A 20348-nucleotide genomic window follows, 5' to 3' on the forward strand; every position below is an offset into this window, starting at 1 on the left:
GAGACAAGGCATTCTCCCAGGAGATATTTCACTGATATACAGGAAGCAAAAGGCAGTAATCTAGGACAACAGGTGTATTGACAACTCGGGAGACGCTCTGCGCCTCCGCCCCACAGCCGCGTCTCAATTTTGCCCCCATTCTTCCAATCAAGTCGTCTCAAACCTTCTCCAAGTATCATCCTCTGCTGAAATACAGATTCACTAGTTCCTCTACCAGCACTGCAGGAGCCTACACAGTTAACACAGAGCTGAACTCCATTAAACAGCTTTTCACTGCTGACGGTCAGGCTGATTGTGCGGCTGTGTGTGTGTGTGTGTGTGTCTTAGCTGAACATATTCTCAACGATTTAGAATAAGGCTAAAATAACAGCCCTTATTGAAGAATGATGGATAATTTCTTCAAAAAAAAAAATCAGATTAAATTTTTTTTTTTTGCCATGGGAAAAAGGAGCTTGCTACAATTGTGTTTCCAACAACATAATTGCATTAACCACCCTCTTCCCCGATGATATTCTCCTCACTCTCGATGGGGAGGCTGCGATGGCCGAGTGGTTAAGGCATTGGACTCGAAATCCAATGCGCAGGTTCGAATCCTGCTCACGATTCTAAATATTTACTCAGCTCCACTAACTGCACAAATGATTGCGATTCCCTTTGCCTTAGGCAGCACGGTGGCGCAGTGGGTTAGCACTGCTGCCTCACGGCACCGAGGACCCAGGTTCGATCCCGGCCCTGGGTCACTGTCCGTGTGGAGTTTGCACATTCTCCCCGTGTCTGCGTGGGTCTCACCCCCACAACCCAAAGATGTGCAGGGTAGGTGGATTGGCCGTGCTAATTTGCCCCTTAATTAGGAAAAAGTATTTGGGTACATTAAATTTTTTACAAAAGCTCTTGATGGGGTTTGACACTGAGAACACTCTCACATCCTGCAAACCCGATTCGACCAGATGTCAGCGTTTAGATGGTGAACGTCAACAGCCACTCGAAACATCACACCCCAAAACAATCTTTTTTTTGAATAAATTGTAAGTGCCCAATTCTCCCCCCCCCCCCCCCCCCCCCCCCCCCCAAATTATGGGGCAATTTAGCGTGGCCAATCCACCCACCCTGTACAGCTCTTGGGTTGTGGGGGTGAAACCCACGCAAACACGGGGAGATTGTGCAAACTCCACATGGACAGTGACCCGGGGCCGGGATCGAACCTAGGTCCTCGGCATCATGATGCAGCAGTGCTAACCACCGTGCCCAACCCATTCTTTCCTGCATCCATATCTTATCAAATATCTTGCAATGTGCAAGTATGTCCTATCCACAATATTTAGTCACCTTATTCTGTCGGTGTTTCGCACTGACTTTTGCTATGTTTGCATACAGCATGCTTGCCTTCATCGGACGGGGTATTGAGTACAAGAGTTGGCAGGTCATGTTACAGTTGTTTCAGACTTTGGTTCGGCCACATTTGGAATACTGCGTGCAGTTCTGGTCGCCACATTACCAGAAGGATGTGGATGCTTTGGAGAAGGTGCAGAGGAGGTTCACCAGGATGTTGCCTGGTATGGAGGGCGCTAGCTATGAAGAGAGGTTGAGTAGATTAGGATTATTTTCATTAGAAAGAAGGAGGTTGAGGGGGGGGGGGGGGGGGAGACTTCATTGAGGTCTACAAAATCATGAGTGGTATAGACAGGGTGGATAGCAAGAAGCTTTTTCCCCCCCAGAGTGGGGGACTCAATTACTAGGGGTCACGAGTTCAAGGTGAGAGGGGAAAAGTTTAAGGGAGATATGCGTGGAAAGTTCTTTATGCAGAGGGTGGTGGGTGCCTGGAACGCATTGCCGGCAGAGGTGCTGGAGGTGGGCACGATAGCGTCATTTAAGATGTATCTAGACAGATACATGAATGGGCAGGGAGCAAAGGGATACAGATCCTTAGAAAATAGGCGACAGGTTTAGATAGAGGATCTGGATCGGCGCAGGTTTGGAGGGCCGAAGGGCCTGTTCCTATGCTGTAATTTTTCTCTGTTTTTTATGTCAACTGTCACGGTGTAGTCGCAGGCTCTAATCACTAAGTGGCACTGTGGAGCGCGTTTCTGGAAGTCTCTGAAAGGGTTGCAAAAGACTTGCATCCAACAAGTTATGGACAACCTCACTCTACAATATAATAAAATTGTTGTTGATAACATGGGAAAACTGCAAAGAAATTGACTGTTTCTGCCACTTTCAATGGACTGGAAACCTGGCTGATTTCCCAACGACCAAAACACCATAGGAAACATTGCAAATTGCCCCGGTTCAAACTAATCACAGAGTCAGGGCCTCTTTGGTTTGTGTGGCTCTGTACATATAACCAGACAGCCAGAGCAGCTAATTAAAATATACTTGGACTATGAATCACAGATGTAAAACAATGGGCCAAATGGCCTCCTTCCACTCATTTACTCTCTGATGGATTTTAGCTAATCCTTTTGGACTCCCCTTCATTCTCAATGAAAACTGTGCTTCCATTCCGAAGTTGTGACCTAGCCTGCCCCTGGTCTCACCACTTCCTGAGAAAGCTGAGCACTTTTTTAAAAAGTTAGTTGCAGAAAAACAGCTTGAAAAAAAGGGTTGCATGGGCTTTGTAGAAGCATGGTAGCACTTCTTTGGGGAAGCTTTGGGCAGCACGGCAGCATAGTGGTTAGCACAATTGCTTCACAGCTCCAGAGTCCCAGGTTCGATTCCGGGCTTGGGTCACTGTCTGTGTGGAGTCTGCACGTTCTCCCCATGTGTGTGCGGGTTTCCTCCGGGTGCTCCAGTTTCCTCCCAAAGATGTGCAGGTTAGGCACATTGACCATGCTTATTTGCCCCTAGTGTCCAAAATTGCCCTTAGTGTTGGGTGGGGTTACTGGGTTATGGGGATAGGGTGGAGGTATGGGCTTGGATAGGATGCTCTTTCCAAGAGCCGGTGCAGACTCGATGGGCCGAATAGCCTCCTTCTGCACTGTAAATTCTATGAAATCTATGGCTCCTCGGCTTCATCCAGAATTCTGGCCCGTGAACAAGACCACAATTTCTCGATGCCAATGATTTCAGGAGGTCCGGGACAATAGGAGGTAGATGGTATTGCAGTGGCAGATCAGCCATGATCTAGTTAAAGGCCGAGGGGCCGAATGGCCTACTTTATGATCCTGTGGTTAGCACTGCTGCCTCTCAGCACCAGGGACCCGGGTTCCATTCCGACCTTGGGTGACTGTGCTGAGTCTGCACGTTCTCCCCGTGTTTGCGTGGGTTTCCTCCGGGTGCTCCACTTTCCTCCCACAGGCCAAGGATTGGCCATGATCAATTGCCCCTTAGTGTCCAAGGGCTAGATGGGGTTATGGGGATGGGATAGCGGAAAGTGGGGTGCTCTTTCAGAGGGTCGGTGCTGCCTCGATGGGCCGAATGGCCTCCTTCTGCACCACAGGGAGTCCATGTTCAGAAAATGGAAGCTCCAGGGTTAAACTTGCTCTGGTTAATCAGCCTCACCATCTGGCTCCTCTCGTATTCGGCAATCTTCTCCATTTCTTCATTCATTTTCTCAATGTTCTGCCGTCGCTTTTCTTCCCATTCCTGTAAAAGTAAAGAAATGATCCAATTGAAATCTTGTCTGTTCTCCCCCCCCTCCCCAAACCCCACCCCACATACTGACCCTCCCATCCTTGTGGAAATAACAACACCCAGAGGGGCAGGTACCGCACCCTTGGTCTCACTTGAGGAGGGGCCACGATTAACCTCGATGAACGGAGATCAGGAACAGGAACCCGGGCTGATTCTCCATCCCCCCCCCCCCCCCCCCCCCCAATACCAGAGACCATCGAAAGCCAGAAATATCAACCACTGGCCCCATTAAAGCAGACCAAGGCAGGCCAGCAGCACAGTTTAATTCCCGTACCAGCCTCTCCGGACAGGCGCCGGAATGTGGTGACTAGGGGCTTTTCACAGTAACTTCAATGAAGCTTACTCGTGACAATAAGCGATTTTCACATTTCCATGCAATTTCAATCTACACTAGCTTTTAAGGGTTCCGAAAGGAATGAGAGCATGTTTTCTGGTCCCAACAGTTATGTCATTGAGCTCTCTCCTAGGTCCAATCAATAAAGACACACATTCAGTCCATTAGTTTGAAATTTATTTCCCCCCCCCCCCAGCGTCCCAAGCCTCAGGTGAACTCCCAGCTTGCTGCAAAAAGCAGCAAATTAATCACCAGAGAATTCTCAGCTTCCTTTTCAACCGGTAATGTTTCGACAGGTCAGCTGTGACTTTTGGTCAAATCTCCGCTAACAAAATGCCAAAGCAGAAACTGTGAAGCTGGGCAGATCCGTGACACACACGCACACACAAACACGGGAACATGTAGTGTAGCAGCCACTAGGACACAGCAGCTGTTCCACGGATTGGCACTTAAAAACCCAGAAATAAGGGCAGCACGGTGGCACAGTGGTTAGCCCTGCTGCCTCACGGCGCCGAGGATCCGGGTTCGATCCCGGCTCTGGGTCACTGTCCGTGAGGAGTTTGCACATTCTCCCTGTGTTTGCGTGGGTCTCACCCCCACAACTCAAAAGATGTGCAGACGAGGTGGATTGGCCACGCTAAATTGCCTCTTTTTGGAAAAAAAAAGAAATTGAGTTCTAATTTAATTTTTTTTTAAATAAATTTTAAAAAACAAGAACATTTTATTGTGATAAGTTGCCCGATCGGTGCTGAATGTCGTTACGGTGAAAATGGCACAATTGTACATCTGTGTTCTCAGTAATCAGGGAACAGATTTAAAGGTAAGTGGCAAAAAAAACACGGAGAGTGTCATATGAGAGTACCCTTAAGAAATGGGTGTTTATTACTGCAGTGATGTCAGAGAGTGGGTGGAGCTGGGCTGTCTGTCAGCTTTTTACTTTTGTTTTAGGCTGTTTGCTGCAGGGTGTGTTTTAGTTTCGTTTTCAGAGCTGGAGAGCTGCAGTCACAGCCAGAAGGGGTATTAGAGTCTCTCTCTAATCTAAAGACTGTAAATCGATCTTGATGTTTTAAAACTAATAACAGTAGTGACTTTAACCCGATGTGCTTCTGGTAAAAGGTGTTTTAAGTCGTAGGGATGTTAAAAGGAAAGTTTAAAGGATTACTTAGTGTTGTATTCTTTGGGGGTTGTATTTGAATTAATGGTTGCTAAGATGTTCACTTTATGTTTTAAAAAGGTTACATAGAACATACAGTGCAGAAGGAGGCCATTCGGCCCATCGAGTCTGCACCGACCCATTTAAGCTCTCACTTCCACCCTATCCCTGTAACCCCTCTTAACCTTTTTTAGTCACCAAGGGCAATTTAGCATGGCCAATCCACCTAACCTGCACGTCTTTGGACTGTGGGAGGAAACCGGAGCACCCGGAGGAAACCCACGCAGACACGGGGAGAAAGTGCAGACTCCGCACAGACAGACAGTCATCAGAGGGTGGATTTGAACCTGGGTCCCTGGCACCGTGTGACCACTCTCTAGTGCAAGTAGAGGAAAATAAGCTACGGTGAGCCCATCGGATGGTATCACATTAAAGCTGGGTTGTGTCCCTCGCACTGGCCCGCAAACTTACCCATCCGCAGCCTCTCGGGAGCAGTTACGCAGTCGGTGAACAGGTTTCCTCTCTCTTCCCCAACGTTCAGGGGTGGAGAAGGGAATTGTAAATACCACCCCCCCCCCCCCCCCCAGAGCTGGGGGCTGTCTTCGCTGTTAAGTTCCAGTCCCCAGCAAGTCAGGTGATTCATTTAACTACCTACCGAGCCACTTGACAACAGCCATTCACATCAACACAGTCGCTAATGAAACCAACGGGGAACTCAGGAGAATGTCATAGATTATATCACAGAATTCACAGTGCAGAAGGAGGCCATTCGGCCCATCGAGCCTACACCGGCTCTTGGAAAGAGCACCCTACCCAAGGTCAACACCTCCACCCTATCTCCATAACCCAGGAACCCCACCCAACACTAAGGGCAATTTATCATGGCCAATCCGCCTAACCTGCACATCTTTGGACTGTGGGAAGAAACCGGAGGTAACCCACGCAGACACGGAGAGAACGTGCAGACTCCGCACAGACAGTGACCCAAGCCGGAATCGAACCTGGGACCCTGGAGCTGTGAAGCAATTGTGCTATCCACAATGCTACCGTGCTAACCAAATGTCTTTACAGAGAGAGGGTGAGAATGTGGAACTCGCGCCCCGAGGTGAATAAAGGCATTTCAGGGATTCAGGATAGAAAGGAAGGAAGAGAAGGATGTGTAGATAGGACAAAATGAAGAGGGATTGAAGGAGGCTCGCTTGCAGCATACGTACCAGCAGAAGTGCCGAATGGCCGGGCCACATGTGAATTGTAAATGATCCATTTGGGTGTCCCTCACAATGAAGCCGCTTCCCAGTTGGACTAACCTTCACTCTGCGATCCTGTGGTGAAACACTGCCAGTTCCACCGCCTCCTCCATCACCGCCTCCGCCTCCACCTCCTCCTCCACCTCGGCCTCTCCTGGTGCGACCCCCTCGGTTCGGTTTCTCTCCACCCGGGCTCTCGTGTCCACTGAGGCCCCGCGGGCTCCTATCGGGGTGATCTGCCCACATTATCCTGTCGGGCCTGTTGCCAGGGGAACGGTGATGGCTGCCCCTGTCCGCTGCCTGTCTGGGGTCCGGGGAGTTGGGGCCGGATGTCCACGGCCGTCTCCCGGGAGACTCCTGGTTGCCACGGGGCGAATTCACCGGCTTTCTGTCATTCACCATTCTCTTCTCCTATTGGTGATAAGGGTAAAAGAACAGTTCACAGCAAGACAACTCCAACACCAGTCTTTGTTCAGAAATACAACACGTGATTGGATCCATCTTTCCAACTCAGCAGCTGTTGAGAGCTCGGAGCCCACATTCTAGGCCGAAGGAGGGCAGCGCCACTGGACAGATGGACGGGGGGCAGCACTGAGGGAGTGCCGCACCGTCAGGGCCGGGGGGGAGGCAGTCCTGAGGGAGTGCCGCAGGGGGGGGGGGGTAAACAGGGCGCTGAGGGAGTGCCGCACCGTCAGGGGTGGGCAGTGCCGAGGGACCGCAGCCACGTTCAACGGGGGAGGGCAGTGCCGAGAGAGCGACGCACCGTCGGGGGGGGGGCAGTCCTGAGGGAGTGCCGCGGGGGGGGGGGGGGGGGGGGGGGGGGGGGGGACAGGGCGCTGAGGGAGCGCCGCACCATCACAGAGGGAGGGGTGGAGGGGGGGGGGGCAGTCCTGAGGGAGCGCCGCGGGGGGGGGGGGGGGGGGGGGGGGTAACAGGGCGCTGAGGGAGCGTTGCACCGTAGGAAGGCTCCGTCTTTCGGATTGGATAGACAGCCAAGGCCCTGCCAATCCTTTGGAGGACTTCACTCACCAATGGAGATTTACTCAGATCAACAGTGACCGTCAGGATCTCCTGCTCACTCCATTTGCGGTCGCGTTCAGCTTCATGCCTGGGCTTCCGATTGGTCACAGAGATTCCGTCCTCTTCCGCCTTCCTTCGATCTTCTTCGATTTCCTGTTTCAAAAGCAAAACAATGAAACTCGTTCCGTTTGACCCGAAGTAAGCCTCGAGAGAAACCTGCCTCCCAGCGAAACATCTCATCAACTAGTCAGGGGCAACGATATTCTTGAATATCTTTGTGATGTAGAACATAGAACAGTACAGCACAGAACAGGCCCTTCGGCCCTCGATGTTGTGCCGAGCAATGATCACCCTACTCAAACCCACGTATCCACCCTATACCCGTAACCCAACAATCCCCCCTTAACCTGGGGGCATGTGTTGGAACAACGAATGGGAGCCCAGGTCAATAGTTGCCCTTCCATATCCTGGGGGCTGTGGCAAATGGTCTTATTCGAATTTGGCTGGGGGAGGGATTGGCTTGATGGGGCTTCCATCGATTTTTATCCAATGGCCCCTATTGGTAATGTACCGAAGAAGGAAGGATCCATCTCTGCTTTGATGGCCAGGGATTGGCCAGGGGGCCCATTTCAACGGGGTTGGCAGGGTGTGGGCTGGCCCTTCGGGATTGGCTGGGTACCTAGCTTGGTTCTGATACACATCCAAGTTCAAAATTACCCCCCCCCCCTCCCCTCACCGCAACATCTCCAAGCGAGTCGCGCCTCACCTTATGCCTCTTCATCAGCGCCTCATTCTTCTTTCGAAGGGCTTCGATCCTCCTGTCCAGATCAGCGTCTTTCTCCTCTCGTGTCTTCAAATTGGGATCTTCCGCCGTTGACTGAAATGAGAGAAGGGCCTTATTCTCAGCTCAGTGTTAACAGAGCTGGGAGAGATTGTGCCCAGCTCACACGGCAACAACAACTCGCACTTATACGGCACCTTTCAACAGGGCGCAGCATCCCCAAGCTGCTTCACGGCCCGGTTATTGGACAAAAACCTGACACTCAGCCGAAGAAGGTGACATTAGGGTAGGTTTTAGGAGGCTCTTAAGAGGACCGCAGGCGTGACAGCTTGCCAGAGCGAGAGAAGGGGACTTAAGGCAGGGCCTCCCATGGTGGAGCGATTGCCGAGGGAGCCAAATTATTGTCTTAGTCAATTAGTAGCCACAGGGTGCACCGACAGTCCAATTAAAGATGGTGGATGGGCTCGCTGAGCTGGAAGCCCTCCACGCAGAGTACTATCAACCAGGTGACGGAGGGCAGCAGAGTCGTGCAGTGGGTTAGCACTGCTGCCTCACGGCACCAAGGTCCCGGGTTCGATCCCGGCTCTGGGTCACTGTCCGTGTGGAGTTTGCACATTCTCCCCGTGTCTGCGTGGGTTTCGCCCCCACAATCCAGAGATGTGCCGGGTAGGTGGATTGGCCACGCTAAACTACCCCTTAATTGAAAAAAAAAAAATGAATTGGGTACTCTAAATTTATGGAAAAAAAACACAGGTGAGGGAGAGGCCACCTTCACCCTGAGACACCCTCTCGGCAACTTCAAAAAATTTTTTTAAATGGCCAGATTTAAGGGCATCACGGTGGCGCAGTGGGTTAGCGGTGCCTCACGGCTTCCATCGATTTTTATCCAATGGCCCCTATTGGTAATGTACCGAAGAAGGAAGGATCCATCTCTGCTTTGATGGCCAGGGATTGGCCAGGGGGCCCATTTCAACGGGGCAGCGCACTGCTGCCTCACAGCACCGAGGTCCCGGGTTCGATCTCGGCTCTGGGTCACTGTCCGTGTGAAGTTTGCACATTCTCCCCGTGTCTGCGTGGGTCTCACCCCCCACAATCCAAAGATGTGCAGGGTAGGGGGACTGGCCATGCTAAATTACCCCTTAATTGGGAAAACTATGAATTGGATACTTTACATTTATTTTAAAATTAAAACAAATGAAATAAATGGCCAAATTTACCAGGCCACCATTCTGAACCCTCAATGGTGTCCTGTGACCACACCTGTGGCCAGGTGGTTTGAGAAGGCCTCAAAGCCTCACCTGGAGTACTGGATCCCTGGTCAAATAACTGGGCTTAATTCACCATTAACTTAAATTATCTTGTATTAGCCCTTCCACCCCCAATCCCACCTCAGTGGCCCAGGGTGAAATAAAGGCTTGTCCACCGCAATTCACGCCTCCACATCAGGGCGGTGGTTCTGTACAAATGTATTAACGTCCACCCCCAGCGCAGTGTTCAATACCGTACCGCTCTCCTGGCCCACACTGACCTGAGCAGGTTAACAACAACCAGGCCCGGCCCGCCCAAAAAAAACAATTGACTTTTGCCATCGCTGGATCAACCAGAGATCCCAGTTCCAATCGCCACTCTGTGACCTCTGCTGCAGAGTAAATTACAGTAAGAAGTCTTACAACACCAGGTTAAAGTCCAACAGGTTTGTTTCAAACACGAGCTTTCGGAGCTTCGAGGAAGGAGCAGTGCTCCGAAAGCTCGTGTTTGAAACAAACCTGTTGGACTTTAACCTGGTGTTGTAAGACTTCTTACTGTGCTCAACCCAGTCCAACTGTGGCACCTCCACATCATGGCAGAGTAAATGGGCTTAGACTGCGATGCGATACACTTCCAAGGTCAAACAGCCCCTCCCAGCACTCATCAGCTAAACGAAGGGATTGGAATGTCGGGGGGCAAGGCAGTGGAGGAACTTAAAAACCAGCATAAAAGTTGAATTCAGACAAGAGAAACAGGTACTTAAAACATTCACTCAACCCCAAACTGCAGACAAATGAGTTTGACACCGCATGTTGCGAAATTCTGTATACTCACCATGGTGGCTTGCTGTGTGTGCGCGTGTCGGTAATGGCAGGGAACTCGCTTTAAAACTCCTGCAAGATACTAAAACAGAATCAGGGGTTCATAGAGTTTCAGTAAGAACTACAAAAAAAAACACAAGCAAGCCAGCTCGGTTTGCACTGTTAAGCGAGGAACAGATTGTTAAACTCTGTGGGATTGTGATGTTGCTTCGTTGATGCCAGCTGGGCTCAGGGACCAGAGCAGCTGAGATGAATATTGAAGAGGCCCCCTTGTCCAGCTCACATGGTTAGTGAGGTCTGTCATTTAAAAGGGGCATCCCCCCCCCAAAGGTTTATCAGTGGTCCCCAGTTGAATCAGGTCAGAGATTAGTGGCCTTGTCATTCCCAGGTTAGCAATGAGGGTACATCAATGGTTCAGGGTACTGGTGGGAACAAGCCATGCCTATTACCAAGACTGAAGTCACTTGAATGCACCTTGGTGGCTGCAGTGTCTGGATTGAAATGTCACTTGGGCGAGGCAGCACGGACCTGTGGTATGAGTGTTACAGTCCAGGTACTTTTGCCTGCCTGCTGTGGTCTGGAACTATGGCTAGTGATGGCCGAGTTTTCAATATTCTTCCCATCACGGCAGAGTAGGAATCTACCTTGCCCTGACCATCTGACGTTGGTGTTTGCTGGGAGGATTTGCAGCTCGATACTCAACTAATGCTGAGAGGTTGTTTCCTCTTGTGGGAGGGTCTGGGACCAGAGGGCAGAATCTCAGAGTGAGGGGTGACCCATTTCAGACAGAGATGAGGAGGAATTTCTTCTCTCAGAGGGGAGTGAATCTGTGGAATTCTTTACCGCAGAGAGCTGTAGAGGCTGGGCCGTTAAGTATGTTCAAGGCCGAGACAGATTTTTAATCAGTGAGGGAATGAAGGCGGGAAAGTGGAGTTGAAGATTATTACATCAGATCAGTCACAATCTCATTGAATGGCGGAGCAGACTCGATGAACCAAATGGCCTACTTCAGTTCCTACGTCTTATGTTTGCCTGCACCTCAATTCCAGGGGTGGGACTTGAACCGAGGGCTTGTGAATTAGAGGCAGCACGGTAGCACACGTGGTTAGCACTGTGGTTTCACAGCGCCAGGATCCCAGGTTCGATTCCCTGCTGGGTCACTGTCTGTGCGGAGGCTGCACATTCTCCCTATGTCTGCGTGGGTTTCCTCCGGTTTCCTCCCACAGTCCAAAGATGTGCAGGTTAGGTGGATTGGCCGTGCTAAATTGCCCTTAGTGTCCAAAAAGGTTAGGAGGGGTTATTGGGTTATGGGGGAATAGGGTGGAAGTGAGGGCTTAAGTGGATCGGTTCAGACTCGATGGGCCGACTGGCCTCCTTCTGCACTGTCTGTTCTATGGATGCTACCTATTGTGCTCCAAGATCCCCCTCACGGACCTGTATCCAAAGGGATTACTGGACACAAATCAATTCTAGCCAGGCTTGACCTGCAATGATCTCTCCAAGATGGCCAAGGAATTAGATACTTCAGGCAATCAGTAGGGACAACTCTTTCAAATAGTCTGCCATAGGCATGAGAGTCTCAATGGGCTACTGGTACATGGGACCTTTTGCAAACTGCATTATCCAGATTTGCAAAGAGGTAAATTGCTGATGACCACCCAAATTATTTTTCCTTTTTTTATAAAAAAGCGACAGCCGTGACTCTGGACTTAACTCAATATAACTGAAGCTATTACCATTAAACAAATGCAGCTGCCCAATCTCTCGATTCTGGGTCCAGCAATAAGCATATCAAAGCTCTTAATCAAACACGACATCAAACGATGTCTTTATTGGGACACTAGACAGGAAATAGGGGAAATCATTAGATTTCAAACGCGGTACAGATCACTGGCTGTACTCAACAAAGGGAACAGAAACATATATTTATACACAAATCAAATGCACAAATGATATTATTTCCTGGAGATGTTACTTTAGATCCTCCTCAGTCATGTGGTCCCTTTCATACATCATCCCTGTGCTCGCTGACCTCCATCTGGTAACAGCTCAATGACCTTGCCCCTCACTATCTTCACAAGTCCCACAACCCTCCAAGATCTCTGCCTTCCTCCGACTCGGGCCTCTTGTACGTGGGAGGCCGTGCCTTCGGATGCCTGGTTCCCAAGGCTGGGAATTCCCCTCATAAACCGCTCCGTCTCACTCTCTTTCTCTCTCCCCACCGCAAAGCTGTTCCTTACTACCCTACCTCTTTGACCAATCTTTTGCTTACTTTCTTCTCTTCATTTACAGGATGTGGCTAGACCAGCATTTATTGCCCATCCCTAGCTGCCCTTCAGAAGGTGGAGATGAGCTGCCTTCTTCAACCGCTGCAGTCCCTGGGGTGTAGGTACACCCACTGCGCTGTTAGGGAGGGAGTTTCGGATTTTGACCCAGCGACAGAGAAGGAACGACCGATGTATTTCCAAGTCAGGATGGTGAGTGACTTGGAGGGGAACCTCCAGGTTGTGGGGTTCCCAGGTATCTGCTGCTCTCGTCCTAGATGGTAGCGGTCGTGGGTTTGGAAGGTGCTGTGAAGGAACCTTGATGAGTGCATCTTGTATAAGGTACACAGGCTGCTATTGTTTGTCAAGGGAAGTGAATGATATGGTGCCAATCATGTGGACTGCTACTTCCAGAATGCTGTCATATTTCTTGAGTGTTGTTGGAGCTGCACTCATCCAGGCAAGTGGAGAGTATTCCATCGCACTCCTGTCTTGTAGATGGTAGACAGAGTTGCGGCACGGTGGCACAGTGGTTAGCACTGCTGCCTCACTGTGCCAGGGACCTGGGTTTGATTCCAGTCTCGGCTGATTGTGTCTGTGCGGAGTTTGCACGTTCTCCCCGTGTCTGCGTGGGTTTCCTCCGGGTGCTCCGGTTTCCTCCCACAGTCCAAAGATGTGCAGGTTAGGTGGATTGGCCGTGATAAATGTGTGGACTTACGGGTAAAGGTTGGGGGAGTGGGCCTAGGTACAGTGCTCTTTCGGACGGTCGTGCAGACCAGATGGGCTGAATAACCTCCTTCTGTACTGTAGGGAATCTAAGAATTTATGAAGCCAGGGCGAGCTACTCACCATAGGATTCCCAGCCTCTGACTTGCTCTTTTAATCACAGTATTTATATGGCTAGTCCAGTTTAGTTTCTGACCAATGGTAATCCCATGATGGTGATAGTGGGGTTTTAGCGATGGTAATGCCATTAAATATCAAGGGGCGATGATTATTGGAGATGGTCATTGCCTGGCACTTGTGTGGCGTGAATGTAACTTGCCACTTGTCAGCCCCAAGCCTGGATATTGTCCAGGTCTGGCTGCATTTGGAAATGGACGGCTTCATTATCTGAGGAGTCGTGAATGGTGCTGAACAGTCATCAGCGATCAGCCCCAGGTCTGACCTTATGATGGATGGAAGCAGGTAATTGAGATGGTTGGGCCTAAAGAACTCCTACAGTGATATCCCAAGACTGAGATGATTGACCACAATCATCTTCCTTCATAAGAACATAAGAACTAGGAGCAGGAGTAGGCCATCTGGCCCCTTGAGCCTGCTCCGCCATTCAATGAGATCATAGCCGATCTTTTGTGGACTCAGCTCCACTTTCCGGCCCGAACACCATAACCCTTAATCCCTTTATTCTTCAAAAAACTATCTATCTTTACCTTAAAAACATTTAATGAAGGAGCCTCAACTGCTTCACTGGGCAAGGAATTCCATAGATTCACAACCCTTTGGGTGAAGAAGTTCCTCCTAAACTCAGTCCTAAATCTACTTCCCCTTATTTTGAGGCGATGCCCCCTAGTTCTGCTTTCACCCGCCAGTGGAAACAACCTGCCCGCATCTATCCTATCTATTCCCTTCATAATTTTATATGTTTCTATAAGATCCTCCCTCATCCTTCTAAATTCCAACGAGTACAGTCCCAGTCTACTCAACCTCTCCTCGTAATCCAACCCCTTCAGCTCTGGGATTAACCTAGTGAATCTCCTCTGCACACCCTCCAGCGCCATCACGTCCTTTCTCAGGTAAGGAGACCAAAACTGAACACAATACTCCAGGTGTGGCCTCACTAACATCTTATACAATTGCAGCATAACCTCCCTAGTCTTAAACTCCATCCCTCTAGCAATGAAGGACAAAATTACGTTCGCTTTCTTAATCACCTGTTGCACCTGTAAACCAACTTTTTGCGACTCATGCACTAGCACACCCAGGTCTCTCTGCACAGCAGCATGTTTTAATATTTTATCATTTAAATAATAATCCCGTTTGCTGTTATTCCTACCAAAATGGATAACCTCACATATTGTCAACATTGTATTCCATCTGCCAGACCCTAGCCCATTCACTTAACCTATCCAAATCCCTCTGCAGACTTCCGGTATCCTCTGCACTTTTTGCTTTACCACTCATCTTAGTATCATCTGCAAACTTGGACACATCGCCCTTGGTCCCCAACTCCAAATCATCTATGTAAAAATTGTGAACAATTGTGGGCCCAACACGGATCCCTGAGGGACACCACTAGCTACTGATTGCCAACCAGAGAAACACCCATTAATCCCCACTCTTTGCTTTCTATTAATTAACCAATCCTCTATCCATGCTACTACTTTACCCTTAATGCCATGCATCTTTATCTTATGCAGCAACCTTTTGTGTGGCACCTTGTCAAAGGCTTTCCTTCATGCCGGGTTTGACTCCAACCAGTGGAGAGGTTTTCAGCAATAGCCCTCAAGTGCTGCTTTCAATCACTTTTGAATGTTCCAATTTGCCTGTCCTAATTAATGGCTTGATGGGTAATATTGACTGTTAACACTTGCACATAGCATCTTGGGATATTTTACTAAACGGTGTTATATAAATGCAGGTTTTTGTTGCTAAATGTCCAGCTGACAATGTCAAAATAGTCCAGTTGTTTCTCTTGCACAGAGGCATTCCTGAGTGTTTATGGAATGGGACGTAGAGACTGGGGAACTGAAAGTTCCCAATCTCAGGCCCCAGTCCCACTGGAACCTCTTGGGAATGCTGTGTCCAGGGTTTGGGAGAGGGATGAGTGTTGAGGAAGCCCTTGGAGCCACTCGGGAAAGGGGCCTGCCCGACAGCTCAGCAGATCTGGGAAGCTCTGGCTAGATCGGGAACGCCATGGGCGTGGGTGCGTTGTCAGCAAAGCGGAGAATCCCGCAGCCTGTTCCTGCTGAGTTCGGGAATTAAATCAAGTCACATTTTACATCCAAAGATGTGCAGGTTTGGCCATGTTAAATTGACCCCAAGTGTCCAAAGCTTAGGTGGGATTACTGGTACAGGAAGGGATGGGCCTGGGTAGGGTGCACTTTCGGAGGGTCGGTGCAGACTTGATGGGCTGAATGCACTGTCAGGATTTTATACTTATATGATTTTTATAAATTTTAGAGGACCCAATTCTTTTCTTTCCCAGTTAAGGGGCAATTTAGCGAGGCCAATCCACCTACCCATCACATCTTTTTGGGTTGTGGGGGTGAGACCCACGCAGACACGGGGAGAATGTGCAAACTCCACACGGACAGTGACCTGGGGCCGGGATCGAACCCGGGTCCTCAGCGCCGTGAGGCAGCAATGCTAACCATTGCGCCACAGTGCTGCCCTGGGATTTTTTACTTTTATGCATCACCAGTTAACTGAACCTTCAGGCAAACCAAAACTGAAAATTCTGGAGAAAAAGCAACAGGTTTGGCAGCACCTTGCGGAAAGGGAAGCGAGAATTGGAATGAAATAAGGCCCACAAATTAACACTCCGATTTTCTATTCCATCCGATCCAGTGCCCCATGCCATAACGAATGGAGAACTGACGAAACATCAAAGCTCTATTGCTGGGAATGAAGTCTGAAGTCTCAGGTCGGGGATTAACGGCCTGACCCTGTCAGATTCCTGTGATCAGCAAAACACTCCACTGGCCTGGGGATTATCCAGTCAGCAAAAACTGCCTCCTCCTACCTCTGCCTGAGTGACTCGCACACGTACAGATTCCTTAAGGAAAATTAAACCACTGGAACAGGCCGGACAATGGGGTGAGACAGCAGAACCTGTGCATTATAAAGGATATGCCGGCATATTAGCAGGCCATTCAGCCCGTCTTGACCATGCTGGTGTTTCTGGTCCACGCGAGCCTCCTCCTATCCCCTCTACATCTCATCCCATTGCCATAGGGTTCTATTCCCTTCTCCCCTCATGTTTGTCCAGCTTCACCCTTTAATGTCTCAATACTTTTCACCTCGAATATTCTTCACCTTGAGCACTCCCTTTAGGAACAAGTTCCACATTCCCCCCACTCCCTGTGGGAGCGAGTTCCACATTCTCCCCACTCCCCGTGGGAGCGAGTCCCACATTCTCCCCGCTCCCTGTGGGAGCGAGTCCCACATTCTCCCCACTCCCCGTGGGAACGAGTCCCACATTCCCCCCACGCCCCGTGGGAGCGAGTCCCACATTCTCCCCACTCCCCATGGGAGCGAGTCCCACATTCCCCCCACGCCCCGTGGGAGCGAGTCCCACATTCTCCCCACTCCCCATGGGAGCGAGTCCCACATTCTCCCCGCTCTCGGTGGGAGCGAGTCCCACATTCTCCCCACTCCCCATGGGAGCGAATCCCACATTCTCCCAGCTCTCGGTGGGAGCAAGTCCCACATTCTCCCCACTCCCTGTGGGAGTGAGTTCCACGTTCTCTCCACTCCCTGTGGGAGCGAGTCCAACATTCTCCACACTCCCCCTGGGAGCGAGTCCCACATTCTCCCCACTCCCCGTGGGAGCGAGTCCCACATTCTCCCCACTCCCCGTGGGAGCGGGTCCCACATTCTCCCCACTCCCCGTGGGAGCGAGTCCGACATTCTCCCCACTCCCCGTGGGAGCAGGACCCACATTCTCCCCACTCCCCATGGGAGCGAGTCCCACATTCTCCCCACTTCCCGTGGGAGCGAGTCCCACATTCTCCCCACTCCCCGTGGGCGCGAGTCCCACATGGTAGCATGGTGGTTAGCATAAATGCTTCACAGCTCCAGGGTCCCAGGTTCGGTTCCCGGCTGGGTCGCTGTCTGTGCGGAGTCTGCACGTCCTCCCCATGTGTGCGTGGGTTTCCTGCGGGTGCTCCGGTTTCCTCCCACAGTCCAAAGATGTGCTGGTTAGGTGGATTGGCCATGCTAAATTGCCCTAGTGTCCTAAAAAGTAAGGTTAAGGGGGGGGGTTGTTGGGTTACGGGGTTGTTGGGTTACGGATATAGGGTGGATATGTGGGTTTGAGTAGGGTGATGATTGCTCGACACAACATCGAGGGCCGAAGGGCCTGTTCTGTGCTGTACTGTTCTATGTTCCCCGTGGGAGCGTGTCCCACATTCTCCCCACTCCCCGTGGGAGCGAGTCCCACATTCACCCCACTCCCTGGGTAAAGAAGTTTCTCCTGAATCCCTGATCGGATTTATCAGTGACTGCCCTGTACCCATGGCCCCGAGGTCTTCCCCTATTGTACCCCCCAACACCCACCGCCCAACCTGAATGCCCACCTTCCCTAATCCTTACCCTAATCCCACCCTCCGCTAACCAATGCCCCCGTCCCTACCCAAAAACATTCAGGTGACCCAAGTGTGGGGGATTGGTCTGCCAGGGACTCTGGAACTCAGTCCCTGTGACTCTGGAACTCAGTCCCTGGGCATCCTGCTGCCCTCTGATAAGTTTGCCCTAAGACCTCAAGAGGCAGGTAAAGAAATGCAGGGCGAATTGGACAGCTGAGTCCCCCGGGGGGGGGGGGGGGGGGGGGGGGGGGGGGGCAGGGACAGGAAGGTCAGGGTGTGGGACAGGCAGGTCACGGTGTGGGACAGGCAGGTCAGGGTGTGGGACAGGCAGGTCAGGGTTCAGGGTGTGGGACAGGCAGGTCAGGGTGTGGGGCAGGCAGGCCAGGGTGTGGGACAGGCAGGTCAGGGTGTGGGACAGGCAGGTCAGGGTGTGGGACAGGCAGGCCAGGGTGTGGGACAGGCAGGTCAGGGTGTGGGACAGGCAGGTCAGGGTGTGGGACAGGCAGGTCAGGGTTCAGGGTGTGGGACAGGTAGGTCAGGGTGTGGGACAGACAGGCCAGGGTGTGGGACAGAAAGGTCAGGGTGTGGGACAGGCAGGTCAGGGTGTGGGACAGGCAGGTCAGGGTGTGGGACAGGCAGGCCAGGGTGTGGGACAGAAAGGTCAGGGTGTGGGACAGGCAGGTCAGGGTGTGGGACAGGCAGGTCAGGGTGTGGGACAGGCAGGTCAGGGTGTGGGACAGGCAGGTCAGGGTGTGGGACAGGCAGGTCAGGGTGTGGGGCAGGCAGGTCAGGGTGTAGGGCAGGCAGGTCAGGGTGTGGGACAGGCAGGTCAGGGTGTGGGACAGGCAGGTCAGGGTGTGGGACAGGCAGGTCAGGGTGTGGGGCAGGCAGGTCAAGGTGTGGGACAGGCAGGTCAGGGTGTGGGACAGGCAGGTCACGGTGTGGGGCAGGCAGGTCAGGGTGTGGGACAGGCAGGCCAGGGTGTGGGACAGGCAGGTCAGGGTGTGGGACAGGCAGGTCAGGGTGTGGGACAGGCAGGTCAGGGTGTGGGACAGGCAGGTCAGGGTGTGGGGCAGGCAGGTCAGGGTGTGGGACAGGCAGGCCAGGGTGTGGGACAGGCAGGTCAGGGTGTGGGACAGGCAGGTCAGGGTGTGGGACAGGCAGGCCAGGGTGTGGGACAGGCAGGTCAGGGTGTGGGACAGGCAGGTCAGGGTGTGGGACAGGCAGGTCAGGGTGTGGGACAGGCAGGCCAGGGTGTGGGACAGGCAGGTCAGGGTGTGGGACAGGCAGGTCAGGGTGTGGGACAGGCAGGCAGGATGGGACAAGCAGGTCAGGGTGTGGGACAGGCAGGTCAGGGTGTGGGACAGGCAGGTCAGGGTGTGGGACAGGCAGGCCAGGGTGTGGGACAGGCAGGTCAGGGTGTGGGACAGGCAGGTCAGGGTGTGGGACAGGCAGGTCAGGGTGTGGGACAGGCAGGTCAGGGTGTGGGGCAGGCAGGTCAGGGTGTGGGGCAGGCAGGTCAGGGTGTGGGACAGACACTTTGCTTTCTGGAGACACACACAGACACGCAATGGGCCTACACTCTGCTTCCCAATGTGTGTGAGGGGGGTCATTCAGGCCCCTTCGCAAACCACTCCAAAAAGTTTGCCCGGTCTCCCTGCTCCCCTCTGAGCCCCGATCATGTGGGTTGGACAGTGCGCTGGACATTAATCTACCCAGTGGGGATGATGGCCTTGTCTCTGCTGCTGCTGCTAACTCTGTACAAGCCACAGCATTGCCAATCAAACCCTTAGCTCAGTGGGCCAGTCTGCCATCACTTGGTGAATGCCCGCTTGTGCCCAGTGCCCAGCACCCCCCTACCTCGCCGTGCCTCCGTGCCCCTCAGCGATGCCACATCCTCCACACAAGCCTGTGTGAGGCTTCAGAGCTGCAAAATCCTGCCCCCCGCACACACTCACTTCCTGTGGCTGGCCTGCCGCGCTTCCTGCCAAATCCTGAGCCCTCACTGTCCTTAAAGGCACAATTCACAACTCTCTAACCCTGGGTTAGCCCTCTCTCTCTCTCTCTCTCTGCATCTGTAAAGCACCTGCAAATGCTCACATTCTAAGCATTGTCTGGCATCTTTGAATTTGTCTATATATGTTTCTGGAACATAACTCTTCATTCACCTGAGGGTTTGGAGATGCCGGCGTTGGACTAAAATAAACACAGTAAGAAGTCTTACAACACCAGGTTAAAGTCCAACAGGTTTGTTTCAAACACGAGCTTTCGGAGAACGTGTTTTTGCCTTCCCTAGGAAGTCTACATCCGGGGTGTCTACTCCCGATGTGGCTCGCAGCTCCAGGGCCCGTCCTACTGCGTAGGCATGTCAGACTCCACAAGGCGGACCCTCTGGTGGACAGGGTACGCCTGCTCCACGCAAGCCCCCAGTATGCCTACATGGAGTTCCCCGATGGCCGCCAGGATACAGTCTCGCTCAGGGACCTGGCTCCCTCGGGTGCCGATCCCATGCCCACAAAACCTCCCCACCCACGCGCCACC

At 52.0% G+C, this 20348-nt stretch overlaps 1 protein-coding gene and 1 non-coding gene across 3 annotated transcripts in view; one reads left to right on the forward strand and one right to left on the reverse strand.

Annotated features, from left to right (window-relative positions):
- ccdc9 (coiled-coil domain containing 9) overlaps positions 1-19789 on the reverse strand; it is a 41379-nt gene extending 21590 nt beyond the window's left edge. For both annotated transcript variants that reach the window (XM_038785970.1, XM_038785969.1), the window contains exons 1-6: positions 19668-19789; positions 10248-10316; positions 8151-8261; positions 7394-7537; positions 6425-6775; positions 3499-3582 (exon numbers count right to left, since the gene is read on the reverse strand). In XM_038785970.1, coding sequence (XP_038641898.1) covers positions 3499-3582; positions 6425-6775; positions 7394-7537; positions 8151-8261; positions 10248-10250 — 693 coding nt within the window. In that variant the 5' untranslated portion in view covers positions 10251-10316; positions 19668-19789. The remainder of the gene's footprint in view (positions 1-3498; positions 3583-6424; positions 6776-7393; positions 7538-8150; positions 8262-10247; positions 10317-19667) is intronic.
- trnas-cga lies at positions 535-605 on the forward strand. The gene has a single exon. It is a non-coding gene; the product is annotated as a tRNA-Ser (tRNA).
- Positions 19790-20348: the final 559 nt, after the last annotated feature.

The sequence above is a fragment of the Scyliorhinus canicula genome, chromosome 27, assembly GCF_902713615.1.
Source record: "Scyliorhinus canicula chromosome 27, sScyCan1.1, whole genome shotgun sequence".
NCBI lineage: Eukaryota > Metazoa > Chordata > Chondrichthyes > Carcharhiniformes > Scyliorhinidae > Scyliorhinus > Scyliorhinus canicula.